Source organism: Carlito syrichta, unplaced genomic scaffold (genome assembly GCF_000164805.1).
Source record: "Carlito syrichta isolate Samal-C Ts95f unplaced genomic scaffold, Tarsius_syrichta-2.0.1 Scaffold314876, whole genome shotgun sequence".
In the NCBI taxonomy this organism is placed as follows: domain Eukaryota; kingdom Metazoa; phylum Chordata; class Mammalia; order Primates; family Tarsiidae; genus Carlito; species Carlito syrichta.
In genome coordinates this window covers 578,978-605,645 of record NW_007258972.1, presented here as the reverse complement: position 1 = coordinate 605,645, position 26,668 = coordinate 578,978, and the positions used below count along the sequence as shown (strand labels likewise).

The window sequence follows — 26,668 nt, the reverse complement described above, 5'->3', positions numbered from 1 at the left end:
TGGAAAGCTGTTTTTATTAGAGGAAAAGTTTGAAGGAAACTTTAAATTTCCTCTAAGAACATATTTATAAAAATAGGCATTTGCAGGACTCCAGACCTAGGAATTTGGGAGATTCATGTTTGAGAAGTGCTGCTTTCTCAAAAATATATTATTCTTAGTCCCTTCTGAGTTAGAATATTGAGTCAAAAGTATTCGAGGAGTTTTTGGCTACATCAGTGATCTCCAAAGTTTTTTTTATCTCTCATCCCTGTTACTAAAAAATTTGCTAGCACTCACTCCTAAATACATGCATATTAATTTATTTACAAATTAGATACATGAATTGCTATGCTTAATATCTGAAGGTACAATATACATTTAGGATGAGATTCATCATTAGCTTGGGTGGGTGTAGTCCACATTTCAAATAATTTTCTAGCTCTTTTGAAACTTTTAGCTGACTTGCCAGTTCTTATTAGATCATCATAGTTTTATCTTGTCACAAGGCCAATAAAGAGCTCATACGGATGACCTGTCAGCTCTGCCATTTGCTTCCACTTGAGCTTAAATTATTCACATTTTTAAATTCTGCCAGGTGTTTTTTTTTCCAAGAATCTTTGTAAGTTTCCTAACCATTTAAATGAAGGTTAGTTTAGTTAAAACTAGATAATAAAATCCATCAGTCCACCTAAGTCCCCTTAAATGGCAGTTCATTGCAACCAGCTGCAAGCAAACGGAGGGAGGGAGCTTCTGAATGTGGAAGGGCCTCACTTTCCTAGCATCGATACTGTTGACCACATGTGACGTCTGACATATACACCTCAAGAGAGTGCCAGTGTGTACTTAATACATCAGACTACCTATTTCTAAAAATTCAAATAGCTTTACTTAATAGCTATACCTCAGGCTATGCATTTTACCAATAGAGAACACATTTTAAGAGAGGGGACACTTAAAAACAGGAATTTATTTATTTAAAAAATTTGTGTCTTTATTCTTACATGTTTAAACGTCAGTCACCTTCAAAGTACTCTCTGTTTGATGCAGCACAGCTGTGGAGACATTTTTTCACTGCTCGAAACAGTTTTTGAACTCGTCAGTTTGGATGGCTTTTAGTGCTTCTGCCGTTTTTGTTTCACTCCTTCCACATCTGCAAAACGTTTCCCCTTGAGGACTTTTTGCATCCTGGGGAAACAAAAAAATGTCACAGGAATGAGGGTGGGGCGCTCACTGCTGAACACTCATCGCAGTGTGGGCAGGTGCACTTGTAAATCACCCATCACGAAATGGGCAAATGTGTTGGAAAAAATCTCAAAAAAAAAAAAAAAAATTCACTGAATTTTTTTGTGATTTATTGTAGAGACAAGGTCTCACCAAGTTGCCCAGGCTGGTCTTGAACCCCCGGCCTCAGGCAATCCTCTGGCCTCGGTCTCCCAAAGAGCTGGGATTACAGGCTGAGCCACCATGCACCCGGCCTTAACTACTTTTAAGTGTACCAATCAGCAGTGTTAAGTACAGTCACCTTATTATGCAATCAATCTCCAGAATTCTTTTCATCTTGCAAAAACAGAAAGTCTATACATACTGAACAATGCCCCATTTCCTCCCCAATTTTTTTGATAAAAAAATGCAAGTAGAGGTTCTAATATTTTCTACCAATATCTATATACTTATAAAGGTGGGGCCACCAAATTCCAGATAGCTGCTTGCTTCTGTTTACTTCTGAGCAGTGGGCCTCTGGGAGTCTATTAAGCAACAGAAATGGGGCAGAGTGACAGCCTGACGCCAGAGCTGTGTGTCAGCCTGTCACCAGACTGGTTGATATTGCAGCCACACCTACTGCCCTGAGTCAGGCAGGGTTCCTGGCAAGGAAAGGAGCATCTTGCCTGATCAGCAGCTGCAAACCCTCCTCCCTTTTGGCAAAAATCAAAAGATTTTGAGGAAACCCAAATAGCTCCTCATCAGGAAAATGGGGAAGCCCCTCCAGCTGGGTTCTTCACTGGTGGGCCTGTGAGTCTGGCCATCTGGGAATAGTGACACTTGATGTGTAATAGACCCTTTACAAAACACATAATCACATGGACGCTTCGAACATCTGGGTGGACCGTTACTTTCATTTTACAGCTAAGAAAACTGGGATTTGAGATGTTAATTAACACAGTAATGAATGAATGAACCGAGAGGAAGTAAAAGTGTGCATGTGAGACCCAGTGACTTTGTTTTTCTCACTTTCTGAGCTGTCTGACAAAGGAAATAGGGTATAGTACTATCACGAGAATATACCAGTTCAGGACGGGTCAAATAAGCAAATATTAGTTTTAGTTCTGACCCTGAAGAATCCAAGCAACTAGGAGACTTTCTATTTATTCTTAAGAATCCATTTATTGTATAAAATTCATTGAATTATACTCAAGTTTGGGGTGCTCAATTAGAAAGTTAATTGAAAAAAGAACCTGTTTAACACCAAGTATCCCTCCCTAAAATTACTTTAAACTGGAATATAGGCCAGTTCAGATGAATTATGAATTGGCAAATATCATGTTGGCACTGCCATCTTCCTAGTACTGAGTCTCACCCATCCCAGTGACCCAGCATCAGCACTGTTCCCTTTATCATCCCCTCCCTATTAATATTGAGTGAGAACTTCTGAAATTTACTTTTACTAAAGTAGGAAACCCTAGAGCAGCATAGAGTAATTTGGCCCTCACACCAGGTATGTTTGGTTTACTTCCTCCCTCCCTTCCTCCCTCCTTCCCTTCCTTCCTTCCAATGAAACAGGGTCTTGCTATGTTGCCCAGGCTGGTCATGAACTCCTAGGCTCCCAAGTAGCTGGGATTACAGGTGCAGAATGCCGTGCCAGCCTTGACACCAGACTTATATAGTATTTTTGATAAGCTGTGAACTAATGGAATAGAGTTCCAGACATAGATCTGTCAATGGGTGAAATATTTAGCATAAACAAAAGGAACAAGCAGGACATTCCTAACCCAGAGATCTATTTCCTGCCTGGCAACATTTCACTTCCAGAACTTGGGACCTGTGATTTGGTAACTGGTTTTTGCTATGCTTCTGCGCAGTGGACGGAAGAAAGTCTGAGAGTTACTAACTATAATCATGTGCTAGGTGCCTTGCTTGATTCACTCACCTAATCCAAAAACCTTGAGAAGCAGATGCTATTATTCCGATTTGCTAGTGAGGAGAGTGAGTCTTAGCGATATTAAGTAATGTGCCCGGGGGTACACAGTGAGCATAGTCTGTAATTGGGAATATTAGGATGTTTTCTTATGAGGACAATGAGCAGAATATTTAAAATTGGGACTGACTGAGAAAATCTGGGAGGTATTGTTGCTTGCCATGGTGAAACAACCATTTTAAGAAGCTATAAGTCTCCAAAATTGTTCTGCAAAGCCCAAGTACGTGTCCGCCCTGTCTGGGTCACAACGTGCATTTAGCAGGCTGGGACCCTGCCATTTTTCTTATGTGGGCCATAGCAAATGTGACCTGGCTTAACACCAGAACGCTACAGTGAGAGCACGTGAAAATTCCCAGCCAGGCAGAGAAGATGTGGAAGATTGTCAGTGCCCGGTGATTCTTTAGGCTGAATACACCAAGAAGGGGTCATTTCCTTTTCGTTTTTATTGGGTAAATATGCACAATACATCGGTTTTAAGTACAGAAACGTACCTCCCTCGTGCGTTTTTTTCATTTAAAGGACCTGCCTTTCAGCTCTGAGGAGGTCTTCCCACGGACGGATCCATTACACCCTCTTATACCCCTGAACGATATCTCAGGCATGGAGGGAGCTGGGCGTCAGAAGCCCACACTTACAGGAAAGCCAGGGGTCTGTGCAGGGGCAAAAAAAGAAAGGCCTGTCCTTTGCACCTGTGGGGAACTCTCGCGGCGGGGTCGAGGCTCTCGGGGACATGTGCCCCAGCTCCGGGGCGCCTCACCACCCGGGCAGGACCTAGCCAAGTACAGCAAGCACCACAAGAGGGAGCAAGTGCCCGCGATACGGACAAAGAGAATGGAGATGCTCCAGACTGCATCTCTGCGATTAGAAGGTAACTCAATGGACAATTTGAGTTGGTACACAAGAATCGCACCTTCTTGCAGTGTTTCAGAACTTACAACCGTTAAAGGTAGCATAAATGAAAAAAATGAATTGTGTGAGCTTTATAAACCTTAAAGTCAACTCTTCACACTCCCCGCGGACTAGACATGAAGACAGGCACGTCGGCCGGTAAATCAGTCGTTCCTCAGATCAAGGATGGCATTCTTGTTGCTGACTCATCCACATCAAGTAGAACGCCTGTCACGTAACCAATACTCAATAAATACTCGAATGAATGAATGGATGAATAAGATTTGCAGTTTTCAGTGAGGATCAAACAGTGCTCTTTTCTTAAACAGTAAGCATTGGAGATCTAGGGCCCTGAATGAGAAAGAATGAAGACGTAGTTACAGTATGCACATTTCAACGGGTGAAACCAACTAAGTTACACATAAGATCATGAGATGGAAATAGCCTTTTTGTTTCTGCTTTTTATTAGGAGGCCCTGAAACTTCTGAATGAAGTTCAAGAACATCTGGAAGAAGGAGAAAGGCTATGCCAGGTGTCTCTGGCAGATTCCTGGGATGAGTGCAGGTCTTGCCTGGAAAGTAACTGTATGAGATATTACACAACCTGTCAACCTAGTTGGTCCTCTGTGAAAAATACGGTAAGAGAAAAACAGAGTTCAAGATTTTATGGTTCTTAAGGCACCTACTTCAGTTTACTTTTTATTAATTTATCTTGATATTTAGAATATAAATGACTGATCTGATATTGGCCTTTGCAATCTAGAATCAAACACTAATGTGCATGTACCACCCTGTGTATTTACAGTTTATAAGTTAGAACATCCATTCAGTGGACACTTTATCTCTCTTAGAAATACCATGACTTTCTAGCCTTCTATTTGTTATTTGTGAACATGTTCCCACTAGATTGTAAGCTCTTTGAGGGCAAGGATCATATCTTATTTATCTTCATTTGAGCACTGCAGGCATCCAATAAATGTTTATTGAATTGCATTTTGAATCAGAGTATTGCAGTCCATGATTTCAATCTGCTTTAATTTTTTTTCCTTGGATGCCAAATATTTGAAGACATTGCCTCCTGAATCTCTCCTTCAATGTGTTTGCCCTCCTATATGTAGCATGCACACTCACACACACACCTTCACGTCCCCTTTTGCCCTATTTGTGTATGTCCTGTAGGACTGGTATGTTTTCTTTTTTGTCCCCTTTGGCTATCTTCTGGGCAGAGGAAATAACAGAGAGCAGTGACCTGAATAGGATGTGCTCTGCTCCATAAAAGGCTCCAACTGGCCTGTATTCCCCTCCCCCTTCAAGAAGTGAGCTGAATATGAAATCGAGTGGCATTTCACTCTCCATATTAGAGCACACACTAATTAGAGTATGTTCCTGGCTTGGCAATGCCATACTCAATTACGAAGGAAGCAACTACTAAGATAATGAATGCACCAAGTTAATTTGCTGCCACTATTAATTGCATCTGCTCTATTTTTAGAGCCACTGTCACTCACTAATATACCAGAATATAATATAATGAGCACCAGCTTAAGTCAGGAGACTGAGAGCCATTCCCAACTGGGTCAGTTGTGTGGTCTTATGAAAATTTCTTGGAGCTTTTAACATTTTGTTTTTGTGGATGGAGTCAAGTAAACAGAAGCTGGCACAGGGAGAGGCAAACAATCCACCCAGATTACTTTCTGAGAAAGACAGGAGTTGGCTGGGTGCAGTGGCTCAGTCTGTAATCCCAGCACTTTGGGAGACTGAGGCAAGAAGATTGCCTGAGTCTAGGGTTTCAAGACCAGCCTGGGCAACATGGTGAGACCTCGTCTCTACAATAAATCACAAAAAAATTAACTGGGCTTGAAGGTGTGTGTCTGTAGTTCCAGCAACTTGGAAGGCTGAGGCAGAAGGACCACCAAAGCCCAACAGGTTGAGGCTGCCACTGCACTACTGCCTGGGCGATGGAGTGAGATTCCAACTCAAAGAAAGAGAGAAAGAGAGAAAGACCTCTAAACATTTCTGGAGAATTCTTTGAACAGCAGTAGCACAGGAATGATGCTACAGCAGGAATATTCAATAGTCAACAGTACTCAACATATCCATATCACTTTCATATAAGGGTAACTATGGTCTACCTTGACTTAGGTGTCACATAGAAGAAGGAAAGCATAGTTTGACTACTGAAAGAATCTTTTCTCACTGAGTAATTTCTGAAATTCTACAATTAGAGCCTCATTCCTTTGACTATAGTAAAGGAGGGCCTTGATCACTGTTAATATGTTACCACCCCTAAGTAGCCTACTAAGCTGTATCTGGTATCTATAGTTCAGTGTAGATGTGTTGATTTTTTCTTTTTCATAGACTAATTTGTGAGATGAGGAAGAGTATAAAGATACTAATGACACTTGCCTAAAAAAACAAAAACAAAAAAGGAAAGAACTAAGATGGAAGTGAAAGGCAAGAGCTTTCTTCACAGTTTTCAGACAATCTCCCTGGTGCTCTGTGGGTAATGGCATACCAACTGTCACCAGTACATCAGGCTGTAGCTTGTCAACAATATTGAAAACGTTTTAGGCCATGGGTGGGCAAATGTAAACTAGAAGAAATTTTAGATTCTATTTCCATAGTCAAAGTCAAGTAAAAGCGTGTTAATAGACCAGGCACAGTGGCTTGGATCACTTGAGGCCAAGAGTTCAAGACCAGCCTGGGCAACATAGCAAGATACTATCTCTACAAAAGAGTAAAAAAAGTTAGCTGGCCATGGTGGTGCATGCTACTTGTGAGGCTGAGCAGGGAGGATCGTCTGAGCCGGGGAGTTTAAGGCTGCAGTGAGCCAAAATCATGCCACGGTACTCCAACAGAGCAAAACCCTTTCTCAAAAAATAAAAACAATTTTTTTTGAGGAGGGGGTGGGTATGGTGGCTCACGCCTATAATCCCCTGCACTTTGGGAGGCTGAGGCAGGAGGATCACTTGAGCCAGGAATTCAAGACCAGCCTAGGCAATATAGCAAGACCTTGTCTCTTAAAAAAAAAAAAAAAAAAAAATCACAAAATTCACCAGGGGTGAGGATGCATGCCTATAGTCCCAGCTACTCATGAGGCTTAGATAGAAGGATCACCTGAGTTCAGGAGGCTGAGGCTGCAGTGAGCTGTGATCGTGCCTCTGCACTCTATCCTGGGCAACATAGCAAGACTCCAGTTCAAAAATAAATTTTTTTTAAGTATTAATAAATTATTTTAAATTCAGTCATCTTTTCTACCTTGCCCAGTTGCTATGTCGCCTTTAAAATTTGCAATAAGAAATGGTCTACAGAGAAAGTAAATTTTTTATTTATTCCATTTCTGTACCCCACCCCACAGATTGAACAGTTTTTCAGGAAGATACATCAATTTCTATTTTCTTTCCATGAAGATAATGAAAAGGACCTCCCCTACAATAAAAAGTTCATTGAAGAAGATGCACAATTGACCGAAATGGAGGCTGTGTTCAACCAGTTGGCTGTGGATGTGACATCTCTCTTTAACAGGAGTTTTAACATCTTCAAACAGATGCAGCAAGAATTCGATCAGGCTTTTCAATCATATTTCATGTCAGATACAGACTCAAATGGGCCTTACTCTTTTCCAGCTTTATCCAAAGAGCCAACAAAAAAAGCAGATCTTGTGCAAAGTTGGGACCTGCCCGACTTCTTCCAGCTGTTTCGTAATTTTAGTCTCTCTATTTATGAAAGTGTCAGTGAAACAATTACTAAGACACTGAATGCAATAGAGGACTTACCAAAACAAGACAAAGGCAAGTATTAAAAAGTTACTTTTACTTCGGTGTCTATACTAAAGTCAAGTTTTGTTTTGCTTAGGCAATAGTCGATTTTTCTGAGTTATTGTACGGCATTTCCTGAAGACACCATGAACAGTTAATCTAAGTTTCAGAGCCTCTTAAAAAAATCTTTGAAGTCTGCCAAGCATCATCCTTCTTCCATTATTGTGAAGAACTCTGATGTTATTCTCTCTTTTTAGAGCAAATTTCCAAAGTTGAAAGAAGAAAATGCTATTAGGTTGAGAACTTGAAAAAACAGTTCTCTCCTTTATGAAAGCTCAATAAATGCTCAGCTCGATTGTGCTTGAACATCAGGAAATTTCTTTAAAATCGGTCTAGAATCCTCAATTCCTAGTTTGTGAAGAAATCTGGTCTCACCTATAGCCAGAGCAACTTAGTGCTCACCACAACCTCCTCTGAATCATTACTATGATTCCTTAAATCATGGAGTTTGTAAACAAAACCATAGAAAATGCTCATAAACCCCAAATTACAGAAATATTAGAGAAGAATTGCCTTCTAACAATACTAAACATACCTAAAGAATATTCCATGTTGGAAAAAACAATGCTGCTTTATGTTTTCAGGTAAGAGAGAATCTTTTACAGGTTTCTATGGAATAGCTTAGACATAGCATTTCAGAAATTAGAATTGCCATGTGGGCCAGGTGTAGGATCTGCTTTTCCTTAGTGCATTGACCACTAAGCCAAGTTCAAGGCTGCTTCCTTTTGGGAGAAAACATAAAATGGGCTCCTGCTAGCTGACTATTTTCCAATTATATAATCTGTAGTTGGCAACATCTGAATTCGATTCTCTAAACTACCATGATATTGCATAACTGGCTTCTGTGTAGGAGGGTCTTACCTTACATATTTCAGAAACTAAAGCCCAGGAAATAATGCACTACATTCCTCCAGGCCCATTACTCCATGAGTAGACAACAGTCATCATCACTTGAGTTGCTGGGTTCTATTTCAGAGTCAGGTGAACTTTTCTTGTAAGTCAGGTGTTTGTCTAGTATTCCATTCAAATATTCAGCAGAAACATCAGGCAATAGACTCTATCTATCCATTCTGGATGGTATCAAATAATTTTTGCCTGGCTTCATAAATACAGGGGTTGCCAAAAAAAATGTGGACACATTTTTTTAGAGATGTTATTTGTGTATTACTTTTCAAAGTTGAATTAAATTTTGGTAGCAATATGTAGTATAATGTTCACTCAACTGTTCTTCCATCATTTTCTTTGACTGTCCTGCCAGTCTTGTGGTGAAGCTAGTATTCGTCAGATTAATGCCATCTTTTGAGTGAACATTATACTTAAAATGTGTATACATTTTTTTGGCACCCCCATAGATGTTAAATGTCTTGGAATAATATTCAGAATGTGTTCATTAGCAGCCTTGCTCATGCATTGTGTAGCAACCTTGCCCATGCATTGCTATATTCAAATGTGCACAAGATTAGTAGTGATTCAGACACATCAAATCTAAATAACTTGCCAACCACTGCAATTCCCTTCCATGCATCAGCTAAGAATATAAGTTCCTAGCTTTCTTCTCATTTACCCAGCTGGGAACCAGCCCCTATACTCAGCTGTCTCACGTGCACCCTGCCCCTTGGCACTACCTCCAGCTTGGTTATAACCTAGCTATACAACCCCTATAAATGCAATTTTTATTTTTATTTTTGTTGTCCAGGCTGGAGTGCAGTGGCACGCTCACAGCCACTGCAGCCTCTATCTGCTGGGCTCAGGCAATCTTTCTGCCTCAGCCTTCCAAGTAGGTGGAACTACAAGTGAGCACTACCACATCCAGCTAATTTTTTGATATATTGTAGAGATGAGGTCTTACCAAGTTGCCCAGGCTTGTCTCAAACCCCTGGGCTCAGACAATCCTCTTGCCTTGGCCTCCCAAGGTACTGAGATCACAGGCTTAAGCCACCACACCTGGCCATAAGTGTAATTTTTTTTAAAAAACCAGCAAACAAGGCTGGGCATGGTGGCTCATGCTTGTAATCCCAGAACTTTAGAAGGCCAAGGCGGGAGGGTCACTTGAGCTAAGGAGTTCAAGACCAGCCTGAGCAATATAGCAAGACATGGTCTCTACAAAAAACTAAAATATTAGCCAAATGTGGTGATGCACACCTGTAGTCCCAGCTACTCAGGAGGTTGAGGCAGGAGGATGAGGCAGCAGGACTGCCTGAGCCCAGAAAGTTGAGGCTGCAGTGAGTTGTGTTAGTGCCACTGTACTCCAACCTGGGCGACCAGGTTGTGAGAACCCAACTCAAAACCAAACCAAATGATAAAACCAGTAAACAAAAATGCCTTTGTTACACTTTATTCTTTCTCTGATATCCCTCCCCTAGCAGCAAGTTCAACAGAGGAGTTTCTCTTTCCAGATGAATGATTGTGAGCTATTCATCAAGAATAGTCAGGCAGGGGCTATAGGGCATTTCTATTTAATTTCCATCACTTTTCTGGACGGTGGTCAGTAAGAAATAAGCCTATTGCCCCTAGAAAATCTACTTACTGAGTTGACATTTTGAGCTTTGCCCTTTGTGGTAGTTAGAATAATGGCTCCCCAAAGATACTGACACCCTAATCCCCAGAACCTGTGAATCCATGTTACATGGCAAAGGAAAAGTAAGGTTGCAGATGAAATTAAGGTTAAATTGATGACTTTATAATAGAGAGGTTATTCTGGATTGCCAGGGTAGGTTCACTGTAATCACAAGGTTTTTAAAAGTGGAAGAAGGAGGCAGAAAAGAATAAGTAAAGATGTCAGCAAGAGAAGAACCTGGCCCCTACTTTGTTAATTTTGAAGACAGGTGAAGAGGCATGAGCCAAGGAATGTAGGTAGTTTCTAGCATCTGAAAATGGTATGGAAATGGATTCTATCTAGAGCATCCACAAAAAAGCCAATCTTGCTGACACCTTGATTTTAGCCCAGTGAGATCCACTGCAGACCTCTGACCTGGAAGACTGTAAGATAATGAATGTGTTGTTTCAAGTCACTAAGTTTGTAATGATCTGTTATAGCAGCAATAGGAAACTAAAATACATGTCCCTTGTCAATTACAAGGTCCAGCATTTACTGAGCAAGTTCTAGGTTTCTGGTAACCTTTATGGTTGGTCTTATTGGTCATGATCATCCTAAGAGTCAAAATTAGAAAAATAGTTAAAACTAAATTATGGAATACCATTTTTAAAAAGGGGGCAATAAAAAAAATCTGATATAGCTTGATGTTTAGTGTTACTTTTTATTTTACTGAGTATAATTTCACTTTAGTCTTCAAATGGAAAATTTTTTTTTTCCTATCTTGGTCTTTCCGGACCTCAGTTCCTGAATCTGTTGAAGGATAATAAAATAGCTCTTGCAATTGTCACATGTCTTATAAATCCCTGGAAAGAACAGATGGGATCATGTTCTATTGTAGCTTGGCACAGCGCTGGGTGCCCGAAGATCTGGTTCTAATCCTGCCTTTTAGAGAGTATATGTTGACTTTAATTTTCCCATGGGGGGAAGTAAGCAAGTGGAGATAGTAGATGATTTATCTCAGATAGCAAGTAGCCACCTAGAAGAGTTCTGAGGCTCCGTCATGGTTTGACTGAGTGAAGAGATAGCTTATGCTACGGGCACAGTTGGGTGATTGGTGTTATATGGACCTGGAATTTGCCTTCTCTGATCTATTAATCTAAATGCTAGGAATAAAACAATGGTTAGAACACAGCCCCTGACTTCTGTGAGCCGAGTCTAAAGAAAGGAAAGATTAATTAGGCAATGATATCACTAATCACAAATGAAATGGCAGAAGATGGTACAGAAGCATGACAACATTAAAATGGCAAAATGGAGTCCCTTCCCTCAAGAGGCTCAGCGTCTAAGGGGAAAGATAAGAAAGCAAACAGTACATAGAGCAGGGAAGAATTCCACAGTAGAACTCTTCAGAGAGCGTTCTGTGGGGAAGACAAGAGTGTCCAGGAGAGCATCTGGGAGGAAATGACTTTCTAGTGGTTCTTGTGACATTTTTGTGAGATGATCGCTTTACACACCGGTCCATCTAACAGTGCTACATTGTTTTTAAACTATTGGCCTCACATTTATCACAAAATAAAATGTTTCATTTTAAAAGTTGAGGATTTACTATAATCATCAGATTATAAATCAATAATAAAATTGTCCTAAATGTCAAACAACTCAATTAGGAACTGCCAATCTTCTATTGAGTAGACTTCTCTTTTACATTAACACTTTTATGTGGATTGTTAATTTATCTAGAAAAAATTATTTCTCAAAATTTGATCTGTTCTAGGTATTTTTCTAAATCTTTGACTCTCACTGTTTATAACATTTTATAAATGTTTTATAACATTATATATAATGCAAAAAAAGAATAGTAATAAAATACATACCTGTCATTGAGTTTAGGAAACAAACATTTCCATTATCTTTAGAACGCTAATGTACTTCTTAATTATAATCTTCAAAAATGAAAATAATCATTAGAGGTTTTTTAAATATAGAAAAGATCAAAGAAAAAGGTGGCTCACAATCGTCTATTTACTTATTCCTATTGACATCAGAAATATAATGATAAAAATAAGACACACTAACTTTAAAATACTTCAAATATACAAAAAACAAAATAAATGAAAGCTATCTTCTCTCACCCCATCAAGTCCCTCTTCCAAAAGACAGCTACTATGGTAGTTCCTCATAATTCTTCCTAGAACATAAAATTGCATGCATTCATATGTTTGTGTGTATGTATACTACTAATCAATTCCTAGTAATGAGATTCCTGGATTCAAGGGTACATGCAATTCTAAATTGTCCTAGGAAATGTTACACCAACCTGCACTCCTGTGTTTGAATACAGGAGAAAGACTTTGAAAGCATTGGTAAGAAAAAGCAGTGACATTATTTCCACTTCTTTGAAGAACGAACTCTGATGACACTAATGTGTAAATGCTGTCTTCTTTGCAGATTCTGACCACGGAGGCCTGATGTCAAAGATGTCACCTGTACAGGACAGAGAACTGTGTGGGGAACTTGGCCAGAATTTGTCAGGGTGTTTCGAATTTCACAAAAGATGCCAAAAATGTCAGGATTACCTATCCGAAGGTAAATCATTCCTATTTTCTCAGGGTTTCAGTAGTATTCGGGACAGAAAACAAGACCTCACTCTCATGGGCAGTATGGATTCATTTGCTTTGCTTCCTTTCCAGTGCTTTTTCCCATGCTCACTTCCATCTGGGGGTGCCCAGTGGAGGTTTACACATTTTTTATTGTCTCAAAGTACGCCATTCTTTCACTTTCTTTAATTCTCTAATTGTTCTTGTGACATTTTTTGTGATTAAATACCAAACACTAGTATGTATGAAAGAGAAAAACAGCAAGAACATTAGGGCAACTCCTACTCCCTTGCCGCAAAGAAACCGAAGACCCACCAGAGAAGGAAAACTTTCCATTGTGAAAACCCATGTTCAGTCAAGTGAGATATTTTCTCGGAAGTGTCATTTGCTCTTTGTAATTGTGGGCTAGTTAACAAATGAGTATTTAAATAGGGAAAATGGCCTATATAACATTATATATAATGCAAAGAAAGATTAGTAGGCAATGATATCACTAATCACAAGTGAAATGGCAGAAGACGGTACAGTAGTCTTTGTCCTTCATTCTCTAAGCAATAAATCTTTCTTTCCTCTGTCCCTCCCCTCATGTCATTGCCTTCTCTTTAATAAAGTCACCTCTCCCACATGACCAGGGCCAGATGGCAAATTTCTCACAAGAAACAAGAGCTTTCCATCCCTATGCTTCTGCATTTTATCTCACCAAAGCCCAAAAGGAAGAACATTTAGAAAGTGTGGCTAACGGCTTGGAGTAGGAGGTTAGAAGATACAGTAAGAAGAACACAAATTAATACTCAGTAAATTCTGCTACCTTACTAGCTTGTTACTTTGTGCAAGTTTTTATACTGTCTATAGCTCAATTGAGTAATCGGTAAAGGATGCAAGATAATCTTTGAGTTCTGACAAAGTTATTCTATAAAGCAAGTTCAGAAAAGCTCAGATTATAATTTGTTAATTGCAAAATAATAATTCTTGTGCCCTTGACTTCCATCAATGAAAAGACTGCTGGGGTAGTATTTCCATCTACAAAAAGAGCCGAGTACAGCCAGCAAAAACTCCTTTATCCTCCATTTGCTTTTTTTCTCAAAACTCTAACAGTAAGCAATTTGCAGCAAATTTAGCTGTATAGAGAAAAGGGAGAAAAGAATTGTTATGATCTTGAACAACATAAGATAGAAAAGCATATTGGCTTTGTTTTTTCTGTGTTTTTTTTTTTTTGTTTTTTGAAACAGTGTCTCGCTCTGTTGACAAAATCGGAGTGCAGTGGTGAGATCATAGCTCACTGCGGCCTCAAACTCCTAGACTCAAGCTATCCTCCCATCTCAGCCTCCCAAAGTGCTGAGATTACAGGCATGAGCCACCATGGCTGGCCCATATTGGCTTTTAAAGTATCATTAGAATATAATTCCAAATAAATGTAAACTTATTTATTATATATTTTTTTCTGATACTCTGACTGTGTCTTGGGTTTTCTCTGTTTAAAAAAAAAAAAAGCTGACTAAATTTTGGTCAAGCAAATTTTAAAAAGCATCATTAGATACATCATATACATCATAATACTAATAAAGGTTACCATGAATTTCAAGATTAAGAATTTTTTTAGACTCTGTATTTTTACCACAAACATACTGATGTTCCTTGACTTATATCTCAATAACCCATGCTAAAGCTGAAAAATCACAAGTTGAACCATGGTAAGTTGGGGACTGCTTGTTCATGTATGTATATATGATATTAAAAATTAATAGCCGGGCTCGCTGGCTCAGCCTGTAATCCTGCGCCTTTGGGAGGCTGAGGTGAGTGGATTGCCTGAGCCCGCAGATTCGAGACCCGCCTGGGCAGGCGAGACCTCATCTCTACAATAAAATTAAAATATTAGCCGGGCGTGGTAGCGCGTGCCTGTAATTCCGGCTACTCGGAAGGCTGAGGCGGAAGGATCGCCGGAGCCCAGCAGGTCGAGGCTGCGGTGGCCGGGAGCGGCCACTGTACTCCAGTCTGGACGACAGAGTGAGACCCCAACTAAAAAAAAATAAAAAATAAAAAATAAATAAATTATTAGACAGCTCTAAAACTTGTTTGACTTTTTAATATAGTATTACTTCTAGTGAATCACCCTGTTCGAGGAACCTGTACTTCACAGATTAATACTCTTTATTAATGACATAGGTCTTTCCATTGTACAAATTAATGCATTTCAGAAGTTCTAAGCATTGACATGCTTTGCAACTCAAAAGTAGTAAGGTACTCACTCTAATGTTTTTGTTCAGTAAAACAAAAAATGGAATGTAACAGAGTCTATTAAATTGGATCAATATTTGGGTGGCTACTAAACATTTTTGAGTCAACAACACTCCCTTTCTCCTTGTGTTTAAACATCAGCCTGAATTCCCAGGGCTTATGAGAGGATTGGGTACCTGGGCCACAGAATGAGAACAAGGATTGCACTTTCTCTCTATCTCCCACATCGTTCTTTCCTCCCAGCTCCTCCCCACCTCAGCAATTGGGCTTCTTTGGAAAGCAGGGTTCATTATGTAAATGGACTCATCTACTTTTCCATATCCCTTTTGGGCCCAAATTTTTATTTCCCATGGTTGAATCTACCCCACCTTAGAAGGTGTATTAGGAAAATTTGACGTCTAGAATCTATCATGGTAGGAAAAGGTTTGGAAAGCATTGCTCTAAATAGCATTGATTATAAACTACACCACTTTTTTGTTTTATTATTACCTAGAGCAGATAAGGGTCTTTCTTAAATTGCTGACTAGGTGACTCTCTCAGCCTGTTTCATCATTTGGAAAATGGAGATAAGATATTTACTTCATACAGGTCTTTTGAGGATGAAAAAAGTGTCTGATGTGTCGATTCATATTATGCAAGTATTCATTTTTTAAGTCACAGTTACAAGGTTGTATATATAACAGAATAATATACAGAACCCTTACAAAAATAGTTTCACTCAAGCATCTCATTGGCATATCAACTATTTCTTTCTTTCCAGTACATTTGATTTTCTTTGTTCCAAGACTGAGCACATAGCTATAATTATAATCTCATGTTTGAGAAATACAAGATATTTTCTAAAATACAAAATCACTATTCACTATTTCACTATTTACTATACATTTCTGGTCCCAATTTTAAGTGGATTCACTGTGTGGTTCTTTTCTTATTTTCCTATACTAATTACTAATTACTTCTTTCTGTATTTTTACCACAGAATATATATCCAAACTAGAATATATATCCAAACTCAAAATATATATCCTTTTGAGAGGATAAAAAGGATATGTGTGGAAGAGACATAGTAGGGGCTTTTCTGTTTTGGTAATGGGTTTTCTTTTTCTCTTTCTCTTTTTTTTTTTTTTTTGATACAGGGGTTCTGTCACCCAGGCTGGAGTGCAGTGGCACAATCTCAGTTTACTGCAGTCTCAACCTCCTGGGCTCAGAAAATCCTCCTGCCTCAGCTTCCCAAGTAGCTGGAATGACAGGCACATACCACCACACTGGGCTAATTTTCGAATTTATATAGAGATAAGTGATGCCAGGTGGAGTGCAGCACAAAAATTATGAATTCTTTGGTTAGTTTCTAAAATGAATTTTAGAGTGGCCAGCAAAGTTTTAAAACAAGGTTTATTAGAGAAAGAAGAGAGAAAAGAAAAAGAAGACATGCCAGTACTGGCATAGGTGAAAGAAACCCTTCTTTTGCTTATTATAATGGGCCTGATATACCTTCACAATGATTGATATGCCAAAGATGGTGGAGCCTGGTAACTGTCCTCCAGAGACTGACATCTCTTGGTTTCTGATGGGAGGAGAGAAAGGGAGGGGTGGTCTTTTCTTGACCATATTGTCTTTTGCAGGAGACTGGCCAGATGTTTCCAACTCACAAGTTCCTGAGCTGAAACATGGCCTTATTATCATTTCAATGGCTTTGTCAGTTGAGGAGTGGTATTCGGTCTTCCACCTTCAACTGGGAACCTGAAAGATTCTTAGTGATTATTATGCTAAACCATGAATTGAAAGGTTGGGCTATCCTAGTTTTACATCTGATGGGGTTTTCTTTTGATTTTTGGAGAGAGAAGGGTAGGCTGCCAGCTTGGCCTGCAATAAAATGTAATTTTTAAAATGTCTGAACGCTTCTTAAAATCTGCCTATGGGAAATTTATCTATCTATATCTACTCTGCTAGCTACCCTGCCTTTAACGAGGTCTTACTATGTTTCCCAGGCTGGTCTTGAGCTCCTGGGTTCAAGTAATCCTCCCGTCTTGGCCTCCCTAAGTGCTGGGATTATAGGCATCAGCCACTGTTCCCTGCCAGATTATTTTTTTCTTAATGTAGGTCGTATGCACATGGGATTTATAACAAAAAGTTCTGTCTCCAAACCAATTTCTGTTACATAAAACCAGATAATCATTAAACTGGATCATGTTTGAAACTGATATAGGCAATATTAGTGATTACTCCAGAACAATAGGCATACACTCTCAGTGGGAAATGGCAAAATTGAGAGTGTATGAGCTAGGATTTAAGCCCATGTCACCCGCCTCCATGTCTTAGTGACCTTTTCCTTTACCATTTACTTTCTTCTTTGCTAGACTGTCCTGATGTAGCTGAACTACACACAGAATTAGATGAGGCCCTTAGATTGGTCAATGTATCCAGTCAGCAATATGCCCAGATTCTCCAGATGACCCAGAATCACTTGGAGGACACCGCTTATCTGATGGGGAAGATGAGAGAGCAATTCGGCTGGGTGTCTGAACTGGCAAGCCAGACCTCAGAAACTGAGGGCATCTTTAATTCATTGAAGGTAAAGCAAGACTCAAAAGCAGATGTGGCGATTACATGTGTATGCCTTGATTTTTCTATTAGTCTGTTTATGAATTATATCTGAGTTTGAAAGATGTAGGGGACTCATATTTCCACTGTGTTATTGTATTCAGAATGAATTGATTTAATACAGTTTACAGTCTTTAGAAAACAAGAAACTCTATAGAGAAAATCAACTCAAAACACAACATACTTTCTAATCCAGAGATGGCTAATTCAGCTTATAGTTATAGGGCTATAACTGATAAAGACAACCTTGAAGAAATCTGACCAATGTAGTTTTTAAGAGAGAAGATTTACAAGTAAAGCGATTTGAGTTCAACATTTGATTCTGATGCTTACCAGCTGAGTAAGCTTGGAAACTTTTTTTAACCATTCTAGGCCTTTCTACCTTTAAAATAAGAGTAATAAGAACTATCTTTTTTTTTTTTTTTGAGTTGGAGTCTCACTCTGTTGCCCAGGTTGGAGTGCAGTGGCATGCTCATGGCCACTGCAGCCTCAACTTTCTGTGCTCAGGCAATCCTTCTGCCTCAGTCTTCCAAGTAGCTGGAACTACAAGCATGTGCCACCAGGCCCAGCTAATTTTTCTTGATTTATTGTAGAGATGAGGTCTCCCCACGTTGCCCAGACTGATCTTAAACTCATGGGCTTAGGCAATCCTCTCACCTCAGCATCCCAAATTACTGGGTTTATAGGCATGAGCCATGGCACCCAACCAGCAAGCTGTTTTATAATCAAAGCAAGCAAGTTAATTATTCAAATTCCTATACAGTGTTTGCAATACATTGGGCAAAGTTGTGGATCATGCATCATTTGAAAAATGAGGTTAGAAGGTCACAATAACCACATTACAAAACAAAATTTTAAAAGTACATAAAAATAGAAAAAGATTAAAAGATAAATCAGTAGTTTGTATTGCATTTAATAGGTCATATGCATGTCCTGAAGATTTCATTTCCCTTTGTGTGTGTACAGACATGCATGTATTTTGAATCATAATGTAAAATATACTTGCTGCTATAGACCACAGTCAAAAAATTTTGAAAGCCATTGTTCTAATCCCTATTGATTCTCTATTCTTCTATTACTCCTTTAGATCATACTCGAGGAGGATAAAATAATTCAATATAGTTGACCATCCTCACACATACAGACTTTTAGTTTAATGAGGAAAAATTATTGTCTTGAAGAATAAAAATTGGAGAAAAATGTTAGCAGTGCTTTTCAACCTTTAGGCAGTTAAGGCTCCTCAGCCTTCCAAGTAGCTGGAACTACAGACACATGCCAACATGCCCAGCTTGTGGTCTTTTCTTAAATAAATCTTTCCTTCCTTCAAAAGAAAGAAAGAAAGTTATGGCTAAGGCTAGGCTCGGGGGCTCAATCTGTAATTCCAGCACTTTGGGAGGCCGAGGCAAGTGGATTGCCTGGGCCCATGGGTTTGAGACCAGCCCAAGCAACTTGGTGAGACCTCATCTCTACAACTAAAACAAAATTAGCCGGGCATGGTAGCATGCATGCCTGTAGTTCCAGGTACTTGGAAGGCTGAGGCGGAAGGATCACCGGAGCCCAATAGGTTGTCTCTGGGATGGCTATAAGTGTGCCACTGCACTCCACCTTGGCAACAGAGTAAGATGCCAACTCAAAAAAAAAAAAGAAGAAAGAAAGTTATGGCCAATATTTAATTGTTTTTAACATTACCGGTATTTTCTATTCTAAATTCATATGCTATAGCTATGAGATGACGTGCCTCTGTCAACCAGGGTCCCTCATTGTCTACTGGTATGGAGCCCTTGTAATGGACATATTACATGAGCAAGAAATAAAATTTTGTTGTATGAAGCCACTGAAATGTTAGGACTAATCTGTTACCTCAGCACAACCTAGGCTATCCTGACTAATACAGTATTAAATTATGACTGAAGGGGTACTAGGATTTAATAATCTTCTACTGTATGCTTCTTCTTCTCCAGGTAGTTCCAAGTGTTCATGAAGGAAATTTTTCCAAGCAAGATGAAGCAATAACAGACTTGAGCATTCTGCCTTCCTCTAATTTAACACTCAAAATCCCTGCTGAAGAAAGTGCTGAGAATTCCAACTTCATTAGCTATGTGGTGGCGAAAACTCTAGAGCATATTAAGGAACATTTTAAAACTTGGTAAGCAGAGTGCCTGATTGGAAATGCTTTGTTGACAGGAATAGATGATTTTTTAAAAAATAAATAAGTAAACTAGTTTTAAAATACCTGAAGGCCAGGCTTGTTGGCTCAGCCTATAATCCCAGCACTTTGGGAGGACAAGGCAAGTAGATTGCCTGAGCCCACTGGTTCAAGACCAGCCCAGGCAACTTGGTGAGACCTCGTTTCTACAATCAATCAAAAATTAGCTGGGCATGGCAGCGTGCACCTGTAGTTCTAGTTATTGGAAGGCTGAGGTGGAGAGATCATCAGAGCCCAGTGGGTCAACACTGGGATGGCCGTGAGCGTGCCACTGCACTCTAGCCTGGGCAATGGAGTGAGACTCCAACTCAAAAAAAAACCCTGAAAAATATATTCAGCTTTATTAATAATCAAAGACAAGAAAACAAATAAGATTTTCTGCCTATCAAATTTGCAAATTTAAAAACTCCTCACAAAATCTTCTCCAACCCCAAACTAGGCTGGTGTTCCTGTTCATACACAACCATAACACTATGCAGCACTCATTCTTGTAATTTTACATGTACCCACATGGCTCTTTGAAGCATGTCCATCTCCACTACTAGTTCATACAGCCCATTTTGCTCTTCACTTTGTCATTGAGGCCTAGGACCATGCCTAGCACAGAGTAGATCCTCAATATTTGTTGAATAAATAAATTAATTAATAATGTTAAATAAATAAATTATGATGAAATGAGACTTCTCTATATTTCTATATTGATGGGAATATAAACTGGTTTTTCCTTTTTCAAATCTTTTTGATTATGTCTGTGAAAACCATTAACTCTATTTTTGATATAATTCTACTTTTGAAATCAATCCTAAGGAATAAATCTAAATTTGACTAAAAGTTTCCCCTCCAAGATCTGCAGTCACAAAATTATTTAAGATAGTAAAATATTCAAAGTAATCTAATGTTTAAAAACAAGAGGGTAGTTAAGTATATTATGGCTAAATACACTCAATATATTTTATGAACTCATTAAGAATATTAAAACAGTTAAATAATTACTTGCCAACTGCTTTAACAAGATCTTTACAATAAGCACATCATTTAGATAATATTGTTATTATCATCTTACAGAAAAAGAAATGAGGCTGAGGATCCAAGGTCAAATGCACTAAAGTCAGTAGTGGTAGAGTCAGAAGCTGAACCCAGTTCTTTCTGACTCATAATCACCACACTCTACTGCTTCCCCTTAGGACATTTGGTCAAAGAAAGAAAGTCACAAAAGTCTTGGAAAAATGATCTATCTTAAAGAATAATTACATTTTATTTCTAGTTTTTTAATAATTACATTTTATTTCTAGATTTTCCATTCCTAAGGGCCCTTGTTAGTAGGTCACCCTAAATGTATAATTAAGCTAGACATTACTGGATGTGCTGCCTCTCCCTTTCCCTCAGATCTTTGGTGGCCTTTTTTTCTAGTTGTATTGGTCAAATAACCAATATCTTTTAGCTCTAAGTTAAGGTGTAGGACCTACATACTATGAAGGAGAAAATGAGGAATTTGACAAGATCCTGTCCCAAAGGAGCTTCCTATCCAGCGGAGGACACAGGATACACACACACACACACACACACACACACACACACACACACACACACACACAATTGTAAAGCAAGGCAAGATTTAAGGTGTGCACAAGAGCAGGCTCTGGGAATTCAGGGGAGGATCATTTACTTTCTTGTAGGGGAGAATCTTCTGAGCTTGATATATTCCCTTTTCTCTTTCCTTTCTCAACCTCCTTCTAATCCTTCCTACCCTTTCCTCCCCTCCTTCTCTCTTTCCTCTCCCTTCTCCTATTCTCTTCTCCTTTCTTTTCTTAAAAATACATCAATTAATTAAAAATGTACATATACATACACACCATAATCAAAGTGTGGGTGTGGGACTGGAGAACATTCCAAAAAAGGGGAAGGTAGAAGCAAATAGGGCAAGAAGGAATGGAGCCTCTACGTGGTGGTAGGGGGTGGTTAGGATGGAGGGGGAATGTTGGAAAGTCCTGTTAAACTTGTCTGCTCCCAATTCAGGGCCTTTGAGCTTCTGTGTCTGAGAACCTTCCACCCTACTTGAGTTTGGGTTCTTCCTTTAGTTGCAAGCAACCAAGGCTAACTCAGCTAAAATAAATGGAAAGATACTGTCTGCCTCACAAAGTCAAAGGGGAAGCTGGATGACCATGCCTGGGACAGGGCAAGAACCAGATAACTCAGGAGTCCAGTGGTCGGGAACCAATGGACACCTTCTTCAGGGCCCAGTGGTCAGGGTGAAGAACCTGCAGTTGTTTTCAGTCCTCAGGTCATTCTGCTTGAGAGTTGACTTGCAAGGAAGAATCCGACTGACCCAGTTGGATCACTTGTGTTTTAAGTTCAAATGGTCACTTCCTCAGGAAAAAGATAACCTCTCCAACCCCTAAATTAGGCTGGTGTACCTGTTCATACACAACCATAACACCATGCAGCACTCATTCTTGTAATTTTACATGTACCCACATGGCTCTTTGAAGCATGTCCATCTCCACCACTAGTTCATACAGCCTATTTTGCTCTTCACTTTATCCTTGAGGCCTAGGACCATGCCTAGCACAGAGTAGATCCTCAGTATTTGTTGAATAAATAAATTAATAAACATCTGTGTGAATGAGTAGAAGACAACAAGAATAACAGTAGGTGAAGATAGAAAGCAAAGTTGGGAAGAGGTCAAGAGGATTTTGAACACCAGGCTGAGGGATTTGAGCACTCTTCTATGGCAACAGTCCTCAGTTTCATGGAAAGACACTTTTTGGCATCAGGGACCAGTTTCATGGAAGACAATTCTTCCACGGCCCAGGGAGCAGGGGATGGTTTCAGAATGATTCAAATGCATAACATTTATTGTGCACTTTATGTCTATTACTATTACATTGTGATATATAATGAAATAATTATATAACTCACCATAAAAAAAGAGGTGCAGATAGAAGTGGTAAGTAAAATAATGGGTGGGTCATGTGCAAACTAAAATAAGTATCAGATTCTGACTTAAATCCTGTCACCAGATGCAGCTGCACAATTGAAGTACATCAACTCACTTGCCCCACTCACTGATAGGGTTTTTATATGAGTCTTCAAGCAATTGGTTTATTATGGTCTCTGCAGTCAAACCTCACTGCTAATGTTAATCTGTATTTGTAGCCACTTCCCAGCATTAGCATCACTGCCTCAGCTCCATGTCAGATCATCAGGCATTAAATTTCTCATAACGAGCATGCAACCTAGATATCTCGAATGTTCAGTTTACAATAGGGTCTACACTCCTATGAGAATTTATTGCCATGGCTGATCTGACAGGAGGTGGCTCCGGGCTGTAACGTGAGCAATGGGGAGCAGCTGTAAATGCAGAAGAAGCTTGCTCACTTGCCCACTTGTGCGGCCTGATTCCTAACATGCCAGTCAGTGGCCTAGGGGCTGGGAACCCCTGCTCTATGGCACTGGTGAGACACCATAGGTTTTTGAGAAAGGAAACAATATGCTAGTGCTCAAATGGGTACTGACTATAAAATTAAAGCCAAATCAAAATATTTTCAATAAAATCACCTCTTTGCAGATGTTGAAATGATGGTGGTGCAGTGACAATGGGAAATTAGCTTTGCAGTATTTGAGAGATTAAGCAAATTATTTACTAATAAGGCACACAAAGTGATTATTCACAAAGGCAATGTTAATTTTTTCTTTTTAATTTAGTTTTTAAATTTTAAAAGTAACAAAATCACAATTTCTAAAAATTTAGAAGACAAAAATTATTCATAATCCCCACATCAACAAAACCACTATTAACATTTTACTATTTTGCTTATTCATATTTTCCACTTATTTTCTTAGATTGGAATCTAAGAAATAGAATTACTTGTTTAAAGTTTAGTAACATTTTATTGTTCTTGATATATATATTGCCAAACTTATTAAAAGCAATGTCTGAAGTACCATTTTCTCATATGCTAACTTGCATTCCCATTTTTAAAAAGTTTAAATTTAATGTGTACGCTTTTTATTATTCATGAGAATAAACATTTTTACAAGTTTGCTTACTAAATGAATTTTTTTGTGTGCATCTTATTCGATATAATGAATAAGATTTTGTCAATGTTCTGATTAGATCAGGGTCCCAAATCCTACAAAGGTAAAAGGGAAAGATACAAAGAAAAAAACAAAAAGACCAAACAAACAGGAAAGGTGGTAGAAAAAACATCATCCTGACATTTTCAATCATGTAAACATTTGTTAGGTGCCCTGGCTGCAAGCATGTAGCTCGCTAAAACATGTTTCAATTGTATAGGGCGAAACATAGATTTAGAACCTTCTTCTGGAATTCTCATCTCGTCATCTAGCAGCCTAAGGACCTGGCATTTCTGACTGGTTTGAGATGTGTTTTAGTCCCCTATTCCAAACTTTCACAGCTGCCTGCCCCAGGATCAACAGTTACAAGTTAAAACATAATGTTTTGCACATTCTGAGTGTTTAAAAAGATTCTGTGGGTGGATTTTTATCATCATCATCATCATCATCAAGGCACACATACAAAAATCATTGAATAAGTAATGAGTCGTAAGTAACAGAAGTTTATTGAACAGTGTGTGCACGTAGAGACAGAACAGACACTTTATTTTCACATCAGAGGAAGGGACCATATTAGAGGTTCAAGAAACCAGGGAAACTGAAGATTTCTTCAAATGGTGATGTTAAAGAATATCCACACATATGGGTTTTACATTATTTTGCTATATACAGCATTAATTTTTCCAAAAGCCAAAAGCATTTGTTCTATTGCCTATTGCGAACTTTTACTTCAAAAAAATAATAATACACTAAGTTAATAATTAATGTATTAGGACTTTGATTATTGCTCCTTTTATTTTTAAAGGTAAGAAGTTCTAATGCATCCAACCAGTAGAATTACCTCTTCAGCTAACACCTGAAAATCCCGAAATACAGAAGAATAATGCAATAAGCATAGTTGCAGGAAAGTATGTTAGTTCTGTATTACAAAGTAGTGTTAATTTACTCTGTTGAATGACTGTTTAATAGCTACTGAAACTGAGCTAAAATGAAAATTCCTTCTTAAAAAATCAAATGTACATATGTATTTCACTTTATGGTGTATTAGTAAATCTTTGGATATTAAATAAATATTCAATCACTGAGTGTCTATACATGCCATTTTCTTTTTTAAAATTATTTTTTCCCTCTTTTAATTTTTTTTTTAAGATGTGGGGTACAATTCAGGATTAGGTATATAAGTGTTCATTATGCAGGTACCCTTGTTGATGAGGTGTGCCCCCCTTTCCCAAGCAGATTCCCACTACTGCCAAACCTGCTTCCTCGCTCTCCTCCTGGCAGTTTCCCGCTACTGCCAATTCTTTTCTTATAGTATTACGATAATTGTTCAAGGTCTGCTTATGAGTGAGAACATGTGATACTCAGTTATTTGTTTCTGTGAAAGATCACTCAGTATTATAGACTCTAAGACCATCCAGGTTGCTGTGAAGTTCATGATTTTGTTCTTTATGGTTGCATAATATTCCATCGTGTATGTGTACCACATTTAAAAAATCCAGTCCTCTTTTGATGGGCAACACGATTGGTTCCATGTTCTTGCTACTGTGAACAATGCTGCAATAAACATACATGTGCAGGTATCTTTTTTATAGAGTGATCTGACTTCTTCTGGGTATATTCCTAGTAGGGGGATTGTGGGGTCGTATGGAAGGTTGATTTTTCAATCTTTTAGGAATTGCCACACTATTTTCCACAGAGGCCGTACTAGTTTACATTCCCACCAATAGTGTAGAAGTGTTCCCTTTTCTCCGCATCCTCTCCAGGATGTGCTGTTTTTTGAGTTATTGATGATAGCCATCCTGATTGGAGTTAGGTGGTATCTAGTGTGGTTTTAATTTGCATTTCTTTGATGATTAATGAGATTGAGCATTTTTTCATGTATCTGTTGGCTGCTCGTATGTCTTCTTTTGAGAAGTGTCCATATCTTTTGCTCACTTTGTAATGGGGCTGTTTGTTTTTTACTTTTCAGTACATTTGAGTTCCTTGTAGATCCTAGATGTTAGGCTTTGTCAGACATACTATAGTTGGCAAACATTTTTTCCCAGTCTGTGGGCTGTCTCCTCGCACTCTTGATGGTTTCTTTGGCTTTGCAGAAGCTTGTCAGTTTGATGAGGTCCCACTTGTCTATCTTATCTCTTATGGTACATGCCACTTTGTAATTAACAAAATGTTCTTCCTTCAATTTGCTCTTTAATTTAAAGTATGTTGTTGTAGTTGACCTTTTGAAGGAACAAAAAACAGCTCTGTAATTCATTCCTTTTTTTAATAAAGATCAGTGACTTCTACCGCTTTTTAATTACTGTGGTAAAATATATATGGCAGGCCAGGCACAGTGGCTCATGCCTGTAATCCCAGCACTTTGGGAGGCTGAGGAGGGAGGATTGCTTGAGTCCAGGAGTTTGAGACTAGCCTGGGCAACAAAGTAAGACCCCAGCTCTAAAAATAAAAATTAAAAAATTAGCTGGAGTGTGGTGGTGCCACACTTGTGGTCCCAGATACTCAGGAGGCTGAGGTGGAAGGATTGCTTGAGCACAGGAGG

The 26,668-nt window shown here is 38.9% G+C and overlaps 1 protein-coding gene across 3 annotated transcripts in view; it reads left to right on the top strand.

Annotated features, from left to right (window-relative positions):
- Positions 1-25,211, top strand: part of CLUL1 (clusterin like 1) — a 31,573-nt gene extending 6,362 nt beyond the window's left edge. For 2 of the 3 annotated variants that reach the window (XM_008072216.1, XM_008072217.1), the window contains exons 4-9: positions 4,530-4,697; positions 7,418-7,850; positions 12,862-12,999; positions 17,603-17,817; positions 19,808-19,992; positions 24,935-25,211. In XM_008072216.1, the coding sequence (XP_008070407.1) occupies positions 4,530-4,697; positions 7,418-7,850; positions 12,862-12,999; positions 17,603-17,817; positions 19,808-19,992; positions 24,935-24,938 (1,143 nt within the window). In that variant the 3' untranslated portion in view covers positions 24,939-25,211. Of the gene's footprint in view, positions 1-4,529; positions 4,698-7,417; positions 7,851-12,861; positions 13,000-17,602; positions 17,818-19,807; positions 19,997-24,934 lie in introns of those variants that run through there. The other variant, XM_008072218.1, reaches the window with a different exon arrangement.
- Positions 25,212-26,668: the final 1,457 nt, after the last annotated feature.